This window comes from Girardinichthys multiradiatus, chromosome 2 (genome assembly GCF_021462225.1).
Source record: "Girardinichthys multiradiatus isolate DD_20200921_A chromosome 2, DD_fGirMul_XY1, whole genome shotgun sequence".
Taxonomy (NCBI): Eukaryota; Metazoa; Chordata; class Actinopteri; order Cyprinodontiformes; family Goodeidae; genus Girardinichthys; species Girardinichthys multiradiatus.
This window is the reverse complement of record NC_061795.1, coordinates 13,354,193-13,369,140: the sequence shown is the minus strand read 5'-3', so window position 1 is coordinate 13,369,140 and position 14,948 is coordinate 13,354,193. Positions and strand designations below refer to the sequence as shown.

At 40.6% G+C, this 14,948-nt stretch overlaps 1 protein-coding gene across 2 annotated transcripts in view; it reads left to right on the top strand.

Annotated features, from left to right (window-relative positions):
* Positions 1-11,829, top strand: part of slc7a10b (solute carrier family 7 member 10b) — a 121,570-nt gene extending 109,741 nt beyond the window's left edge. Inside the window, exons 9-11 of one of the 2 annotated variants that reach the window (XM_047384787.1) lie at positions 5,925-6,074; positions 7,969-8,146; positions 8,232-9,860. In XM_047384787.1, coding sequence (XP_047240743.1) covers positions 5,925-6,074; positions 7,969-8,146; positions 8,232-8,362 — 459 coding nt within the window. In that variant the 3' untranslated portion in view covers positions 8,363-9,860. Of the gene's footprint in view, positions 1-5,924; positions 6,075-7,968; positions 8,147-8,231; positions 9,861-11,062 lie in introns of those variants that run through there. The other variant, XM_047384806.1, reaches the window with a different exon arrangement.
* Positions 11,830-14,948: the final 3,119 nt, after the last annotated feature.

Here is a 14,948-nt window from a genome sequence, read left to right as displayed (position 1 = left end):
ACCTCGGGTTATCATCCACAATCCAACAGACAGACTGAACGCATGAATCAACAAATGGAATCTATTCTCAGATGTTTATCTGCTTCTGATCCCTTAGACTGGAGCATGTACCTGCCCTGGGCCGAGTACACCATTAACTCTCATGTTTCCTCTGCTACTGGACTGTCACCTTTAGAGGCCTCTATTGGATATCAACCACCTTTGTTTCAGGCAGATGAAAAGGACATCGCAGTTGCCTCTGTTCGCCTCCATGTCCGTCGGTGCAAGAAATTCTGGTCCACGGCATCCCAGGCTCTCCACTGTACTGTGGACCAGAACAAGAGGTATACCGACTGTAAACGGAGGCCGGCTCCAGCATATCAGCCTGGCCAGAAGGTCTGGTTGTCCTCTAAGGACATACCGTTAAAAGCAGTTTCTAAGAAACTGTCTCCCCGCTTTATTGGTCCTTATTCCATTGAATCTATCATACGTCCTTCTGCCCTTCGCCTTCGTCTACCTCCTAGCCTGCGTGTGCACCCTGTTTTTCATGTCTCCCAGGTTAAACCTGTTTTTTCCAGTGCTTCCTAGGTGGCTCTGGGGTCGTCAGGAGTGGTGGCAGGTGTTCCATGTCCCATTAATCATCCCTGGAGGGTATTTAAGATGGTTGCCGCCAGCAGTTCAGCGCCAGAGTGTTGCCCTCAGTGGAATTGACTCCAGCCATAGTTTGTCTACGCTTGTCTTTGTACCTTTTGGTAATGTTGTATTTGCCTCTTGCAGACTGGATTACTATACCAGACCTAACCTTTGAAGAATCCTAATCTACCTGGATGTTTTGCTACTGGAGAAAGGGTTTCCTAGCCACGAGGATTGTATTCAGCTTACCAACACTTTCCTAAGGGACTGCTGGCGGCCAATCCAATGGAGCTTTTCCTGGATCAACTAGGAACCACCACAAGCGAACCCTGTCCACCCTCCCACATTATAACATCATCAGCCGAACCTCTGAGTCACCTTAAGTGAGTCCAAGTACCTACCAGCTTCATTCATCTCAGTGTGCAGTTTCCATTGCTGTCTCGCCCCTCCTGGCGGATCAAACTCAACCCCTTAGTAAGACAGATTTTGTTATTTTGTTATATTCATCATTTCCTGACTTTATATATCCTTACCGTGTCTACTTACCTTTGCAGTTGTCTTCCGGTTCCAGCTCCACTCCCAATACCTGTTCCCTGTAAAATAAACCTTTGTAAGCATCATTTGGTCTCCTGATTGCTTTCTGCATGTGGGTCAAATCTATCCATAAAACCATGACAGAAATGATAACTATATCAATAAAATATATTTTATGTGTGTGTATATATATACATCAACATATGGCAGGAGGAAGCTGGAATCAAACCCACGACCTTCTGATTGCAAGACGACTATTCTTCCTACTGAGCCATAATTGCCTGCAGAGAAAAAAGGGGAAAAAATCTGCAAACATCACATATACAGAAACCTTCATGTACACATAGGATGAAGCAAGGTTTGCTCTTAAGGTTTGTGGGTGGCTTTGAAAAAAGCCATTTTAATTTAGTCCTGAAAAGGACTGTTCAATCATGCTGTGGGCTGCCATGGTACTGCTCCCTCCATTCTTTGAGGGTATTCCTGACCCGCCTTGCCTCTGTTGAGGAGTTGTTGGCAGCTACTCAACCCAAATCATGCAGTGGCAGCTGTGCAGCTGCTGGACCCCTCACAGCACGTGGCTCATCACCCGCTGAAGCACGCATGAAGTTGTGAAGCACACATGTTGCCTTCACACACAGCTCCACAACTTCAGTGCGTACCTCAACGACACGGCGATACCACCTCCACTGTGAGGTCAGGATGCCGAAAGACTCCCCCACCACTAGGCGGGCCCGGGAGAGGCGGTAATTAAAAACCCGCTCCTCGAGGGACGGCTGCGTCCGGGGAAGGGCTGCATCATGTTCCTCCTCAGGGGTAATGCCTCGTCAGCCACCAAGACATGGGGCTGGGGACCTCTTTGCTCAGCTCCAGGCAGGTGCTGGTCAGGGGGCGGATGGAGTGTGCCAGCCCGCAGAGCCTGACCCAAGGCAGAGTTGGCCAGAATGCCGGCGTCACTGGTCCTACCATACCCCCCAACATCGATGACACGGAACAGATATCCCGCATCCACAGCTGCCAGGAGGACAATTGAGAAATCCCCCTGGTAGTTAAAGAATTGCGATCTGGAGTTGGGGAGTGCAGTCATCTGGACTTGCTTGCCGTCCACAGCGCCACAGCACATAGGGAAGTTCCACCGGTGCAGAAAGTCCTCAGCGATGGACCTCCAGTCTTTGGTGTAGGGCACCGCCATGAACTCCTCCACCAGGGAGTCCCAGATGGCAGCCACCACCTGAGGAACAATGCTGCAGACAGTGGAGACTCCCACACAAAACCTGTTGGCAATTGTCCTATAGGAGTCCCCTGTGGCAAGGTATCTAAAAGTAAATAGAAAAAATAAAAAATATCTCAATCAGAATTTATAGAACAGTTTTCTCTACAGAAAGAGTTTGATAGAACTAATAACAAAGCTGAAAAACATTTACTAGTTTGTAAGGTTTCTTCATGACGACACATATGTATAATATAAGTTTTTATACAAAACAATGGAAATAATAAGTTTCAATGTTGAACATGAAAATATGAAGTTTTGAATTTAGCACTGAGGATAAATTAAGTTGGGTAAACTCAATTCAATTACTTGGTACCAACTGAAGCAATTCATTTAAGTTGGAGAGTGTATGCCATTATATGATGTATTAAATATAGTGGCGAACTAAAAACTATAGCCCTCTTTTCAGCATGAAGGTTGTTCAGTTGCTCAAGGAAAAGTACTGTTCATGTAGGAAATTATATTATATTCATCAGTATTTAATTTTCAGATGTATATGTCAGCAAGCCTGATTTCTAGGTCGCCGATCAGCCGTTTTCTAAAATACATCAGTATTTATGGCTACCAAGCTATATTATGCTGTGTGTTTGGTTGAAGCGGGGATCAGGCAGCTCTACTTGGCCTTGGCGGCCTTCTCGGTCTTCTTGGGCAGCAGCACCGCCTGGATGTTGGGCAGCACGCTGCCCTGAGCGATGGTGATTCAGCCCAGCAGCGGAGTCCTTGTTTGTATTTACAAACTTGGCAATAAAGCTGATTCTGATTCTGATATCAGCTCTTGCCCGGTGTATTTTGGCGGTCCTCGTCCATGTTTAGGCACAAATATCTTATATTTAGGAGATGTGGACATTAAAAATCTGCAGTTTTTTTTATTGAACTGAGATTTATTTACTCACCGAAGACAGATGGACAGGCGTTCGGCAGCGGGGATACAGCGCCGGTAGTTGGTTTCCTGGAGGCCAATTCGTCTCCCAACGAGGGACAGCTGATCTTCGAACTGGGTCCTGGATAGACGGAAGTACCGCTGAAATTGACCATCATCCAGACGCAGCTCCTGGAGTAAGTGGTGGTACTCTCCGAACTGTTCCCGTCCCTGAAGATTCTCGTGAACCCAGGGACGTCGGCAGTGTTTTTCGGTTCTCCACAGGTAAAACACCGTAATTAGGTCCGTGAAATCCATATCCGCCATGTTCAGTTGAAACCAGCTAGCAGCAGATGGAAGGTCCTCCTATTTGATGACGCAGGAAAGCGTTGCCGCTTGTTGCCATTTGGCAACGCGGAGTTCATGCGGAATGTCAAGCGAGCAAAAGCACACAAATGACGCAAAATATTCGCAGAATCCGCGTTCAGTGTGAACGAAATCATTAGACTTTGGACTTGTAAAGTTTTTCTATTAAAGCAGCAGCGCTCTGGGCCTCGTGGCTTGACCGCTTCTTTGTCCCAGTTTTATTATTGGAGTTTTTCCACTAAGTAAGTTTCCACCTCAGAGTTTTATGACCCTTTGTTTGAGATTTGGGACTGTCAGCTGCTAAGGGCTAAGTACGCACCCCCCATCTAACAGCCGATCACCGAAAATCGAGACATCAGCACACCAGGAGGGCTTCTCTTTCCAAGTTGACCCACATTTTGTCCATAAAATTGCTGGTTTTATCTTCATAGACACTCAATGTGCATATATTTTCTTTTATTATTATTGTTAGATAGTCATTTTTATCCCCTTTGTGTAGAATAGTGCTTGTTAATTAGGTGCAAGAGGGATTTATCTGTCAAAATAAGGTCAAAGTTCCCCCACCCTCGGTGAAGCGGTTGATTAAACATTGGCGTTTAGCGTGGTTTTGGTTAATAATTATCAATTATTAATGATAATTTACTAATTGTAATTATTAAGGGCTTAGAGCCTATAATCACAACACCAGAGGGCATCTCTGATTTCTATTTGTAAGTAATGATTTTTGGTTAAGAAAGTATTTTTCCGAATTATGAAATTTTATTATAATTTTTCATAAATATAAATCATAATCTTTACAAGAAGATCGGCAACATACACATTTAGGTCTAGTGAAGATATTTTTACTCAGACCCCGGTCATGGGAACATATCAAAGATATAGAAGACGTTGCAGGGGCTCAAATGGATAGTCACTGTATATGTAAAAGAAAAATTGGAGAAGGAGAATAACTTCATAAGTACATCACCTCCAACTAGGAAAAAGTTTGGATGGAAAAATATAATTTGGTTTTTTAGAGTCCCAGCTCAAAAGATTTCATTAAGGGGACACAAATCCTACTGAGGATCCGGCGGCAACAAAAAAACAGTTCATTTTCACCTGTTTTGGGATTTCCCAGCAATCTCTAAATACCGGAAAGAAATTAAAGTTGCCTTAGAAGAAATTATGAAAGTGGTCTTTCCCTTAGGGTTTGAAGCTTTATATTTGGGGTTAAGACCGGACACTGTGAAGGGGTATGCACATAAATATATATATAATATTCTACTATTAGCTAGTAAGAAAGCAATCATAAGGAGACTGTTGACAAAAGGTAAACAATATTTATGAAATTAAGAAGCAAACATTCATTCCTAGGCTTGATCAAGTTACGCTTGAAAGTTTGTGGAACATGTGGACAAACTACTTGGCAACATATAGACAAGATATTTGATAAATCCTCCTGGTTCCGACTCTGCTAAGGATTTTTTTTTTTCTGGTTCAAATATAATACTGTCACTCAGATTCACTCATGTATGCACAAGGTATCTTTATTTTGCTACTACACTTAATATTTAAGTTGCCTGTTTTTGCCATTTCGGTTCTTTATCAATTTTTTACGGTAAAGAAGAAAGACAGCAAAGTGCTCATGGGTCATAAACAGTATACTGCAGAGTCGTTCATTGACTTTTATTGTTAAACCCATCTTTCAGTTTGATCTCATCTATTTATTATTTTGTTATAGATTATACTTAATCTAGTATATCTCACTGTCTAATAAGGCCTATAGACCAGATATCGGAGAACATGCAAACTCCATGCAGAAAGACCACTGGCCGGGAGTGGAACCCAGGACCTTCTTACTGCTAGGCAGCAGTGCTACCAACTGCACCAGTGTGCAGCCGATATTTATTATACAATCATGATTTAAAATAGTGCTCTACACATGAGTCTAATTTAAAACACATTCTACTTTGAATGGACTCCTAAGTGAGCCAGTATTTCTTCGGAGTGATTTCAGAGGCATATTAGACTTCACCAGAAATGTTTTCAGTGATTGTTTCGCCACTTTGCGAATGTGTGCCAACAATGTGCCTCACAAATAATATTTTTCATTAAGGTTTTCCATCTATATGCTCTTTTGTGTTAAATAATTTCTGTTCATCCGCTAATTCATCATATTTTAAATGAAATCATCTTTTGTGTATTGTCATGAAAATGAATACAACTTTCAGTCTGTTGAAAGGTGCTTTCAGTCAGAATAAGTAAATTACTCCTCATGAAATCATCATGTCTTGCTGTTTTTTACAGTGTGCTGCCACTATTATTATACTATGCATCGGGGAAACACACAACCTGATCAACTACGTCTCCTTTATCAACTATTTGTCATATGGTGTCACCATCGCAGGTCTGCTGTTCTACCGCTGGAAGAAACCTAACTTATATCGGCCTATTAAGGTACAATCAACAAACTGAACAAGTTGGTGTAAGTCTCTTCCTCACAAACATTTTAGCCTAGTCAATTTTACACCTCTGATCCACCTCAGGAAGTGGTCACAAACCTGTAATGACTGAACTGTAAGAGTAAGAAGGGGTTGTGAATGTAAAATTAAAATCATAATCATTCATACCACTTGCTAGGTTCAAAATTCTATATTAATGTTACAAACATGTTTCTCCTGACTGGTGCTCATGGCAAAAAAATAATCGTCAAAAATACCAGTAAAAACGTGAAAAGAAACCGTGACACCCCTTCTACATTGCTTTATTCTTTAGCGAGATGCCTGTGTCATTTCCTATCTTGACACAATTAAAGACCTTTAAATCAAAATCTGCCAGGAGTATGAATAACTTTGGGTTTAACTGTATGACTTGTATCAATATGAAACAAAGCAAAGAAAGCAGCACCAATACAGTTCATGGGTGGAGGGGCAGCATGAGTGTAGACTTACTGCCCAAAATGTTTGTTTGAACCTAACCGCTCTGGAGTTGCTGTCCAAGCTCACTGGATAGTCAGTTAGAGCTTGGTATTAATAAAAAAATAACAATTCAAAGGTGCTGCAGTTGAACAGTCCTACAAATAAGCCATATTTGCTTTAACAGTTAATCAAAACTGTGTTAAAACTGTTAAAACATTTTAAAATGTGACCAATATAGAAGTGAATGAAGTTAAGTCAGATTGTTTAATTAGCCCAATATAAAACAATATAAAATAGTCAGGTATGTTTTTTAAGAAGTGTTTAATAAGGCTGTGATGGTATTTGAATATTATAAAATTTATTATTTAATTTTGGAGATTTTTAAAAATAAGTAATCTAATTTATGAGATGCACCACAAGGTTATCTCCATGTGGCAATGTTACACAGTGGCCTGATAGCAAGGCAGAACTGTGGTCACCTGCCCACAACCATTTTCTTTTTTATAGATCAGATATAACAGAAACCTTAATTAATAAAAGACCATTGTAACTTGTCTTTGTGCTGAATGAAGTCGCTCCCAAAACATTCACTGTCATCAAGAGCACTGAGTGCTGCCCGCACATCAAACATTGGTATTTGATGGACCCTCACCAACCCGAAAAAGCTCTTAGAGGGAAAAAGGATCAGAAAGAGCTGCAAGGAAATCTAATGTTGATTCTTATTTCTAAAATATTTTTAAAACCCATGCACTGTTTTGCTTATACTTTACTTTTATGCACTACTTTGTATTATCTTAAGCCTGTGCACTTTCTGGAAGCAACCTTGCAGCAATGGAATCAACAGGTGTTGCCTTCATTGCTGCAGCTACAGAATATCCTGTAATTCCAGAAGTCTGGGCTGCATCCAGGCATTCACCCTGACTGTTAACAGGACTTTTAGAGTGAACATTTTACTCAATATTGCAGGCAAACAACACAATCTTGTTTGTTGAACTAGTCTCTAATCAAGGAATCACTCATTGGAAGCCACAGCAATTGTCTGGAGCATTAAAGAATGAGCAGACATGGAGCTCCAAATATTTCCTAATCAGCTGGAGGGTCAGTAGTCCACTTTACCTGAAACTGTACTGTGTTTTGTTCTGTTTAATAAAAGCTAGTTAGCAGAAAACAACTGTAAACAATCAGTTCATTCTGAGAGTAAGAAGCATGCATTGATTGAAGCGAACCTTGACTCATGTCACATGAATCTAACAGCCAACAAATTATTAAATGACTTGTCTGCTCATTTGTATAGACCCTTCGACACAAGGATGCATACAATGACAATTGTTACCAATTCTTACCTAATCTTTTTCTCAAAAATAAGTTGGGCCCTAGTCACCATCTTTTGTTACTAATTGTAGACATTCAACAAGTTGTATCATCTCCTTCAGGTAAACCTGCTTGTTCCTGTGTCCTACCTGATGTTCTGGGCATTGCTGCTGGGATTTAGCCTGTACTCAGAGCCAGTCGTTTGTGGTGTTGGTTTGGTAATAATACTTACTGGTGTACCTGTCTATTATCTTGGTGTCCACTGGAAAGAAAAACCAGAGTGTATCTTCAATTTTATTGGTGAGTTTCTAAAAACTAAAACATTTTAATCATTGCTCTCGCTATTGCAGCTAACATAGCAATCTGTTACCTGTTTTTCCTTCAGCACGGGCTACATCTGTGGGCCAGAGGTTGTGTTTTGTGGTCTTTCCTCAAATGGACCCTATTGAGATTGCCAGTCCTTCAGAATGGACTGACCGATCATCCGGCAAAAACAGTTTGTCTGGCAGTTTATGAAACTGCCTCTTCTGAACATCTGGAGATTTGTGTTCTGGCTCCTGTTTTGAAACTGGTATTGTATATGGTCAGACATGCTTTTCTACCATGGAAGCCTCTAGTCTGATCTTTGATCCTGAAAAACTCAGCTTTTTGTCTAAAATTCAAGTGTTCTGTCAGATGGGTGAACTTTTCATTTTCTCTATTTTCTTTTAAGGATCCACATGCAAAAATCTAAATCCCCTCAGTAAATAATTAAGTAAGTAAAATTAATTTATAAAGCACCTTTTGCAGACTCAAAATCACAAAGCGCTGTACAACATAAATCACACTTTATTTATAGTGATAAAAACAAGCATCATAAGGCACAAGAAAGATTTTACACAAAACAAAAATGTCCACAGGGTCAACATAGTAAATCTGCTGGGCCAAACTGAACATTGAAGGCTATAAGCAGCAGAGTGCTTGATTAAAAGCTGAGATGAATAATCAGGAGCCTGGCTATTTAGTGCCCTGTAGGTGAGAACAAGTATTATAAATTCTAAAACCCACTGAGAACCAGTGTAGAAAGTATAAGACAGGGTCTAGATGATAATGTTTATCAGATATAATAAGAAGTCTGGCTGCTGTATTGTGAATAGCATGCAGGTGTGAAATTGATGATCTGTTGAGACTGGCAAAAAGGGCATAAGAGTAGACTAAATGCGATGACACAAATGCATTAATAATGTTGATTAGATCTGCACGGGAAACCATGTCTCGTATTTTGGAAATCTTTCTTAAATGAAAGAAACTGGAATGAGAAATAAAACTGATGTTTGAGTCAAAGCCTAATGAGGAGCCAAATATAACTCCAAAATTTTTTAGATTGGATTTGGTTTCTGTGCAAAAACATGCAACTCTCTGGTTTATTTCAGAATGGTGACAATAAGGTATTATCAAGGGCTCCGTCTTATTTTTGTTTAAAACCAGAGAATTGCTGAAGAGTCAGTCACTGATGAGAGATAAACATAGGACGAGGGTGGACAGCCTATCCAGCTGGTGCAGTTTAAAATATAAATTCAATGAAGTATCATATGTACAGATCTGATATGAGATATCAAAAAGACTAATGCCAGCGATGTCAGAATGTAAAACTAAAATAAAAATGGGCCTACAACTGAGCCTTGTGGAACCTGCAAAGGTTAGAGGAGCCAGAAACACCAGCAAAGACCTTCCACCTTTTTAACAATTTTGTTTTGTTGTTCCCATTTTGGTCATCTGTAACACCACAGAACTGTGATTGACTGACAGCTTATAATTTCATTTAAATATTGCTAGAACATCATTGTGCCCTAAAGTCTTTTCATACCAAGTCAAAACCAATTAAATGTCAAAATATAGACACCCTTTAATTAAAAGAAAACTTGTAAAACCAACAAAAATCTACTTTGTGTTTATTTCCTAAATCTTTCTGCTACCTGATCCCTTTATTAATGTGTTTCACATGTAGTACCATGAAAATATACATTACCCTCTACAGATTTCTTCTGTTCTTTCTTTTTTGTTGCACTTAAATGTTTCACATCAAGAAAATGTTAATGTTAGAGAAAGATATCCCTAGTAAGTGATTTTCAAATGATGATTTTGTTTATCAAGGGAAAAAGCTATCCAAATCAACTGACCTTATGTGAAAAGGTAATTGTTCATCCAGGGGGAGTGAATGCTGCAAGTCAATAAAATCTGCTGGTTTCCCTTAGATAGAAAACCTTTCAATTATTTTGAATAATAAACTGAATGAGTCTGGATTGTTTGATGACTGCAATCAATTTGGGATGATTTGGTTAAACTGATTTTTTAACTGTTGTAAAGTGCCTTGAGCTGGCAACAACTGCCATCAAGCCTTTGTGATAACAGGCAATGAGTATTTTACATCGCTGTGGATGAATTTTGGATCAGTGTTTAATTATGATTAGACCACTGCAAAACCTCAATTTTGGTCTTTTTTAACTACTCAGTAAAGGATTTACCATAGGGGGATTACTTTTTGTGTACGTTGTGAGTGCTTTTTTTAATCATTAAAATCACATTTTTAATTTGTTTTTTTTTTTTTTTTACTCAGTTTATCTTTGTCTGATATTAAAGCGCTGTACAACATAAATCACACTTAGGTCATTCATAATGATAAAAACATCATAAGGCACAAGAAAGGCCTAGTAGAGCAAAGCAGTTTTGAATGGGATTTTAAAAATGCCCACAGAGTCAACAAAGTAAATTTGCAGGGCCATACTGAACATTGAAGGCAATAAGCAGCAGAGTGCTTGACTAAAAGCTGAGATGAATAATCAACTACTCAGTTAGTGAAGGATTTACCATAGGGGGATTACTTTTTGTGTAAGTTGTGATTGCTCTTTTTTTAAATCATTAAAATCCAAATTTGAATGTGTTTTTTTTTTTTTTTTTTACCTAGTTTATCGTTGTCTGATATTAAAAATGGTTTAGTGTTTTGAATATTTAGGTTGAATACCTTTTCACAGCATTCTTATGTGAACCTTCAGTCGGTCGGTGAGCCTGCCGCTCACAGCTCAACCCGCTGGTAGGTTGGTTGGACCTGTGGATTACAGAAAACACAGTGGACCAACACCAGGAGACAACATGGTGCCCCAAATCCTCACTGACTGTGGAAACATCGCACTGGACTTCAAGCAACGTGAATTCTGTTCCTCTCCACTCTTTCTGCAGGTGCTGGAATCTTGATTTCCAAAAGAAATGCAAACCTAACTTTCATCTGAAAGCAGGACTTTGGACCAATGAGCAACAGTCCATTTCTGTTTCTCTTTAGTCTAGGTAAGAAACTTGTATCCCATGTATGGCTGGGTGATAGTGGTAAGGCGTATTCGTCACTTCCTGTTTTCACTGTTGCAATCGGTGGATTGTTTGGTGTCTGAAGGCTCTTGTGGAAGCTTAAAGCTTTGTTTGATTAGATTAAAAGTGTTATTATTGTTTTTACCATTACAAGATGAATTCTGTGAAGAATTGTTCACTCTGAGTAAACATGCAAGGCTTCTGATAACACATACCACTAGGGAAAAGTTATTGGCTTGAGGAATAATTAATGGGCTTGTGTTATTGCAGTCCAGCCAGGTCAGTGTGACATCAATTCAGCAGGCAGTTTAGCTCAGGAATGAGGAGTTGACCAAAATAATGACAATGTTAGGGCCAATCATATTTTCCAGATGTTGGGCTGAAGTTGGATTCCCGGAACTCCAACTGTGAAGCAATGTTGTAGATGCCAAAAAGTTTTATGTAAATGAGTATGATGATTCCAATTGGTCAAGAGGACCCCAATACACACCAATGCTTTGTATCTGTATAAAAACCGCCCTTTAAGGACTGAAATACAGGGACTCTTCTGGAATTTTTTATGATGTTTTGTGCGCTGTGAAAAAATAAAGTCCCCCCCCCGTGAAGACTGCTTGAGAGAGATTTTCTGAGTTCTGTGTTAATTATTTTAGCTCAGTGATAAGACTGCCTTCTCCTACAAATTGGTGACCCCGACGTGATTCAATCTACAGGGAGAGGTTTGCGGTCACCCCCTCCGAAGAGCAGAGCCTTGGCAGGCTGTGGTTCGGGGCCCACAACAAGAGGAGGTGAGTTCTTGTGACTTTTCTTGTTGAAAGAATTTCGGCTGCCCGGACCCTTGACTGAGGGTGTAGATAGAGACTTCGGTCTCTCTCTCTTTTGCTCTCTTCTCACAGTTTCCTGCATGCAGGAAGACTGCCAAAAAACATAAAGATGGAATTGGCTAAAGGCAATCTTAAAATGAGTAATGCGCACCCCCGGCTTTGTTGTGGTACCAAGACAGGAATAGTCCTATATGATATAGTTCTGTGGAAGCATAAAGCTTTGTTTGTTAGATTAAAAGTGTTGTTATTGTTTTTGCCATTATAAGATGAATTCTGTGAATTCTTTGTTCTGTGCAAAAGGTGTGTTGAGAATCAATGTTGTGATTGTCAATATATGTGTAAGTGAAAGGGTACATCTGATTGGTCAAAATGTCTCACATACACAACAATGATATGACTGTTGTATATACAGGGGTTGGACAATGAAACTGAAACACCTAGTTTTAGACCACAATAATTCATTAGTATGGTGTAGGGCCTCCTTTTGCGGCCAATACAGCATCAATTTGTCTTGGGAATGACATATACAAGTCCTGCACAGTGGTCACAGGGATTTTAAGCCATTCTTCTTGCAGGATAGTGGCCAGGTCACTACGTGATACTGGTGGAGAAAAACGTTTCCTGACTCACTCCTCCAAAACACCCCAAAGTGGCTCAATAATATTTAGATCTGGTGACTGTGCAGGCCATGGGAGATGTTCAACTTCACTTTCATGTTCATAAAACCAATCTTTCACCAGTCTTGCTGTGTGTATTGGTGCATTGTCATCCGATACACGGCACCGCCTTCAGGATACAATGTTTGAACCATTGGATGCACATGGTCCTCAAGAATGGTTCGGTAGTCCTTAGCAGTGACTCGCCCATCTAGCACAAGTATTGGGCCAAGGGAATGCCATGATATGGCAGCCCAAACCATCACTGATCCAACACCATGCTTCACTCTGGACATGCTTCTCCACACCGTAACTCTCTCGGATGTGGGGAAAACAGTAAAGGTGGACTCATCAGAGAACCTACATGTTCCACATATAGGGTTAGGGTTAAAAAGGTCCCCTGCGTCGGCTCTTGAGAGGAAACCAGGGGTCTTTTCATCATTTTTAAAGTAGTAAACTTTCTTCTCCTACATTATTGGCACCCAACGTGGTATGGCATTTCTTGCTGAGGGAGAAGGGAAAAGTGGTTGGTCCAGGCAGAGGGACATGAACTGCTGAAACGGGCCCATTGAACCAGAAGGGGTAAGATCATCTGTCTCTTCTGTTACACATTAGAAATACGGCTGTTCATAGGTCCTCCGCTCTTGTTATTAATTCAAGTGAACGAAAACCAATGTATCCCTTTCAAATTAAACAAGATATCTGGTTTACCTTAGTGTGCCGACGTGTGCTTGCACGCGCAAGGAGGCTGTCAATTAAAATAAAAAGTTGGAATTGGCGACCTGGCAGTCTGAAGTAATGTTTATGTCCCGGCTAAAGTTGTGGTTCCAAGACAGGAATAGTCCTAAATGATAGAGTGCTTGAAGTTAATCTGATTTCTCTCCAAGAATTAAGCCTCCTCGCAGAGAAACAGCTCTTTTGATATATATATATAAAAAACATTATAAAAGGAACTTAGTGGCCTTGAAAATAAGTAGCCGGTGGACTGAGTAGAGGTAAGTTGAAACCTCTTTGGAATGCTCAAGAGGCAGAAATTTTAAGCGCGGAGTAATATTTGCCTAAAAGGCAAAGAGGAACTGCAGTTAAATGCACATGCCCAGGTTTTTTTTCTTTCTTTCCTGGAGGCATTCAAGATAATTCATCTTGAATGCCCCCAGGAAATCTGTGAGGATCTGTGAGGAATCTGTGAGGATCATGTTCTTTGATTTCTCCAGTGCATTTAATACAATCCAACCTGATTTGCTTTGTCAGAAACTCCAGAAGACTCAGATGGAGGCCTCAACAATCTCCTGGATCAAAGACTACCTGACAAACAGACCACAGTTTGTGAGACTGAAGGGTTATGAGTCTAACCAGGTAGTCAGCAGCACAGGAGCACCACAGGGGACTGTACTCTCACCATTCCTTTTCACTCTGTACACCTCAGACTTCCAGTACAAGACAGACTCCTGTCATCTGCAGAAATACTTGGATGATTCTGCAGTCGTGGGGTGGGTCAGAGATGGACAAGAAGCTGAGTACAGGAAGGTGGTGGACCGCTTTGTGGCATGGTGCGGAAACAATCTCATTTTGAATGTGACTAAAACAAAGGAGATGATTGTAGATTTTAAGAGAAACAGGAATAAGTCAAAAACTATTTCCATCATTGGAGAAGAAGTGGAGGTGGTGGAGGAGTATAAATACCTCGGTGTTCACCTAGACAACAGACTAGAGTGGAGATGCAACTGTGAAGGCATCTACAAGAAGGGACAGAGCAGACTGTACTTCTTGAGGAAGCTTAGGTCCTTTGGTGTTTGCAGCAAGATGCTGCATATCTTCTATAAGTCTGTTGTGGAGAGTGTGATCTCTTCTGCCATCATCTGCTAGGGAAGCAGCATCAGAGCCAGGGACTTAAAAAAGCTCAACAAGGTGATAAAGAAGGCTGGCTCTGTTCTGAGGACTCCTCTGGAACCTCTGGAGATCATTGTGGAAAGACGGATTCTTCATAACATGAAGAACATTATGGAGAACCTTGAGCATCCTCTTTGTGAGACTGTCCTACAACAACAGTGTCTTCAGTCAGAGGCTTCTTCAGATGTGCTGTAAGACGGAGCGCTACAGGAGATCCTTCCTGCCCACAGCAATCAGCATCTACAACGGCTCTTTGAAGAAACCTTCATAATGAGCTACAACAACATTTAATTTCCCTTTGGGATTAATAAAGTATTTTTGAATTGAATTGAATTGAATGACCCCTTGGAGAGTCAAAGCCTGATACTGAGAAAGCTGTTTGTGATCTCTATGGTG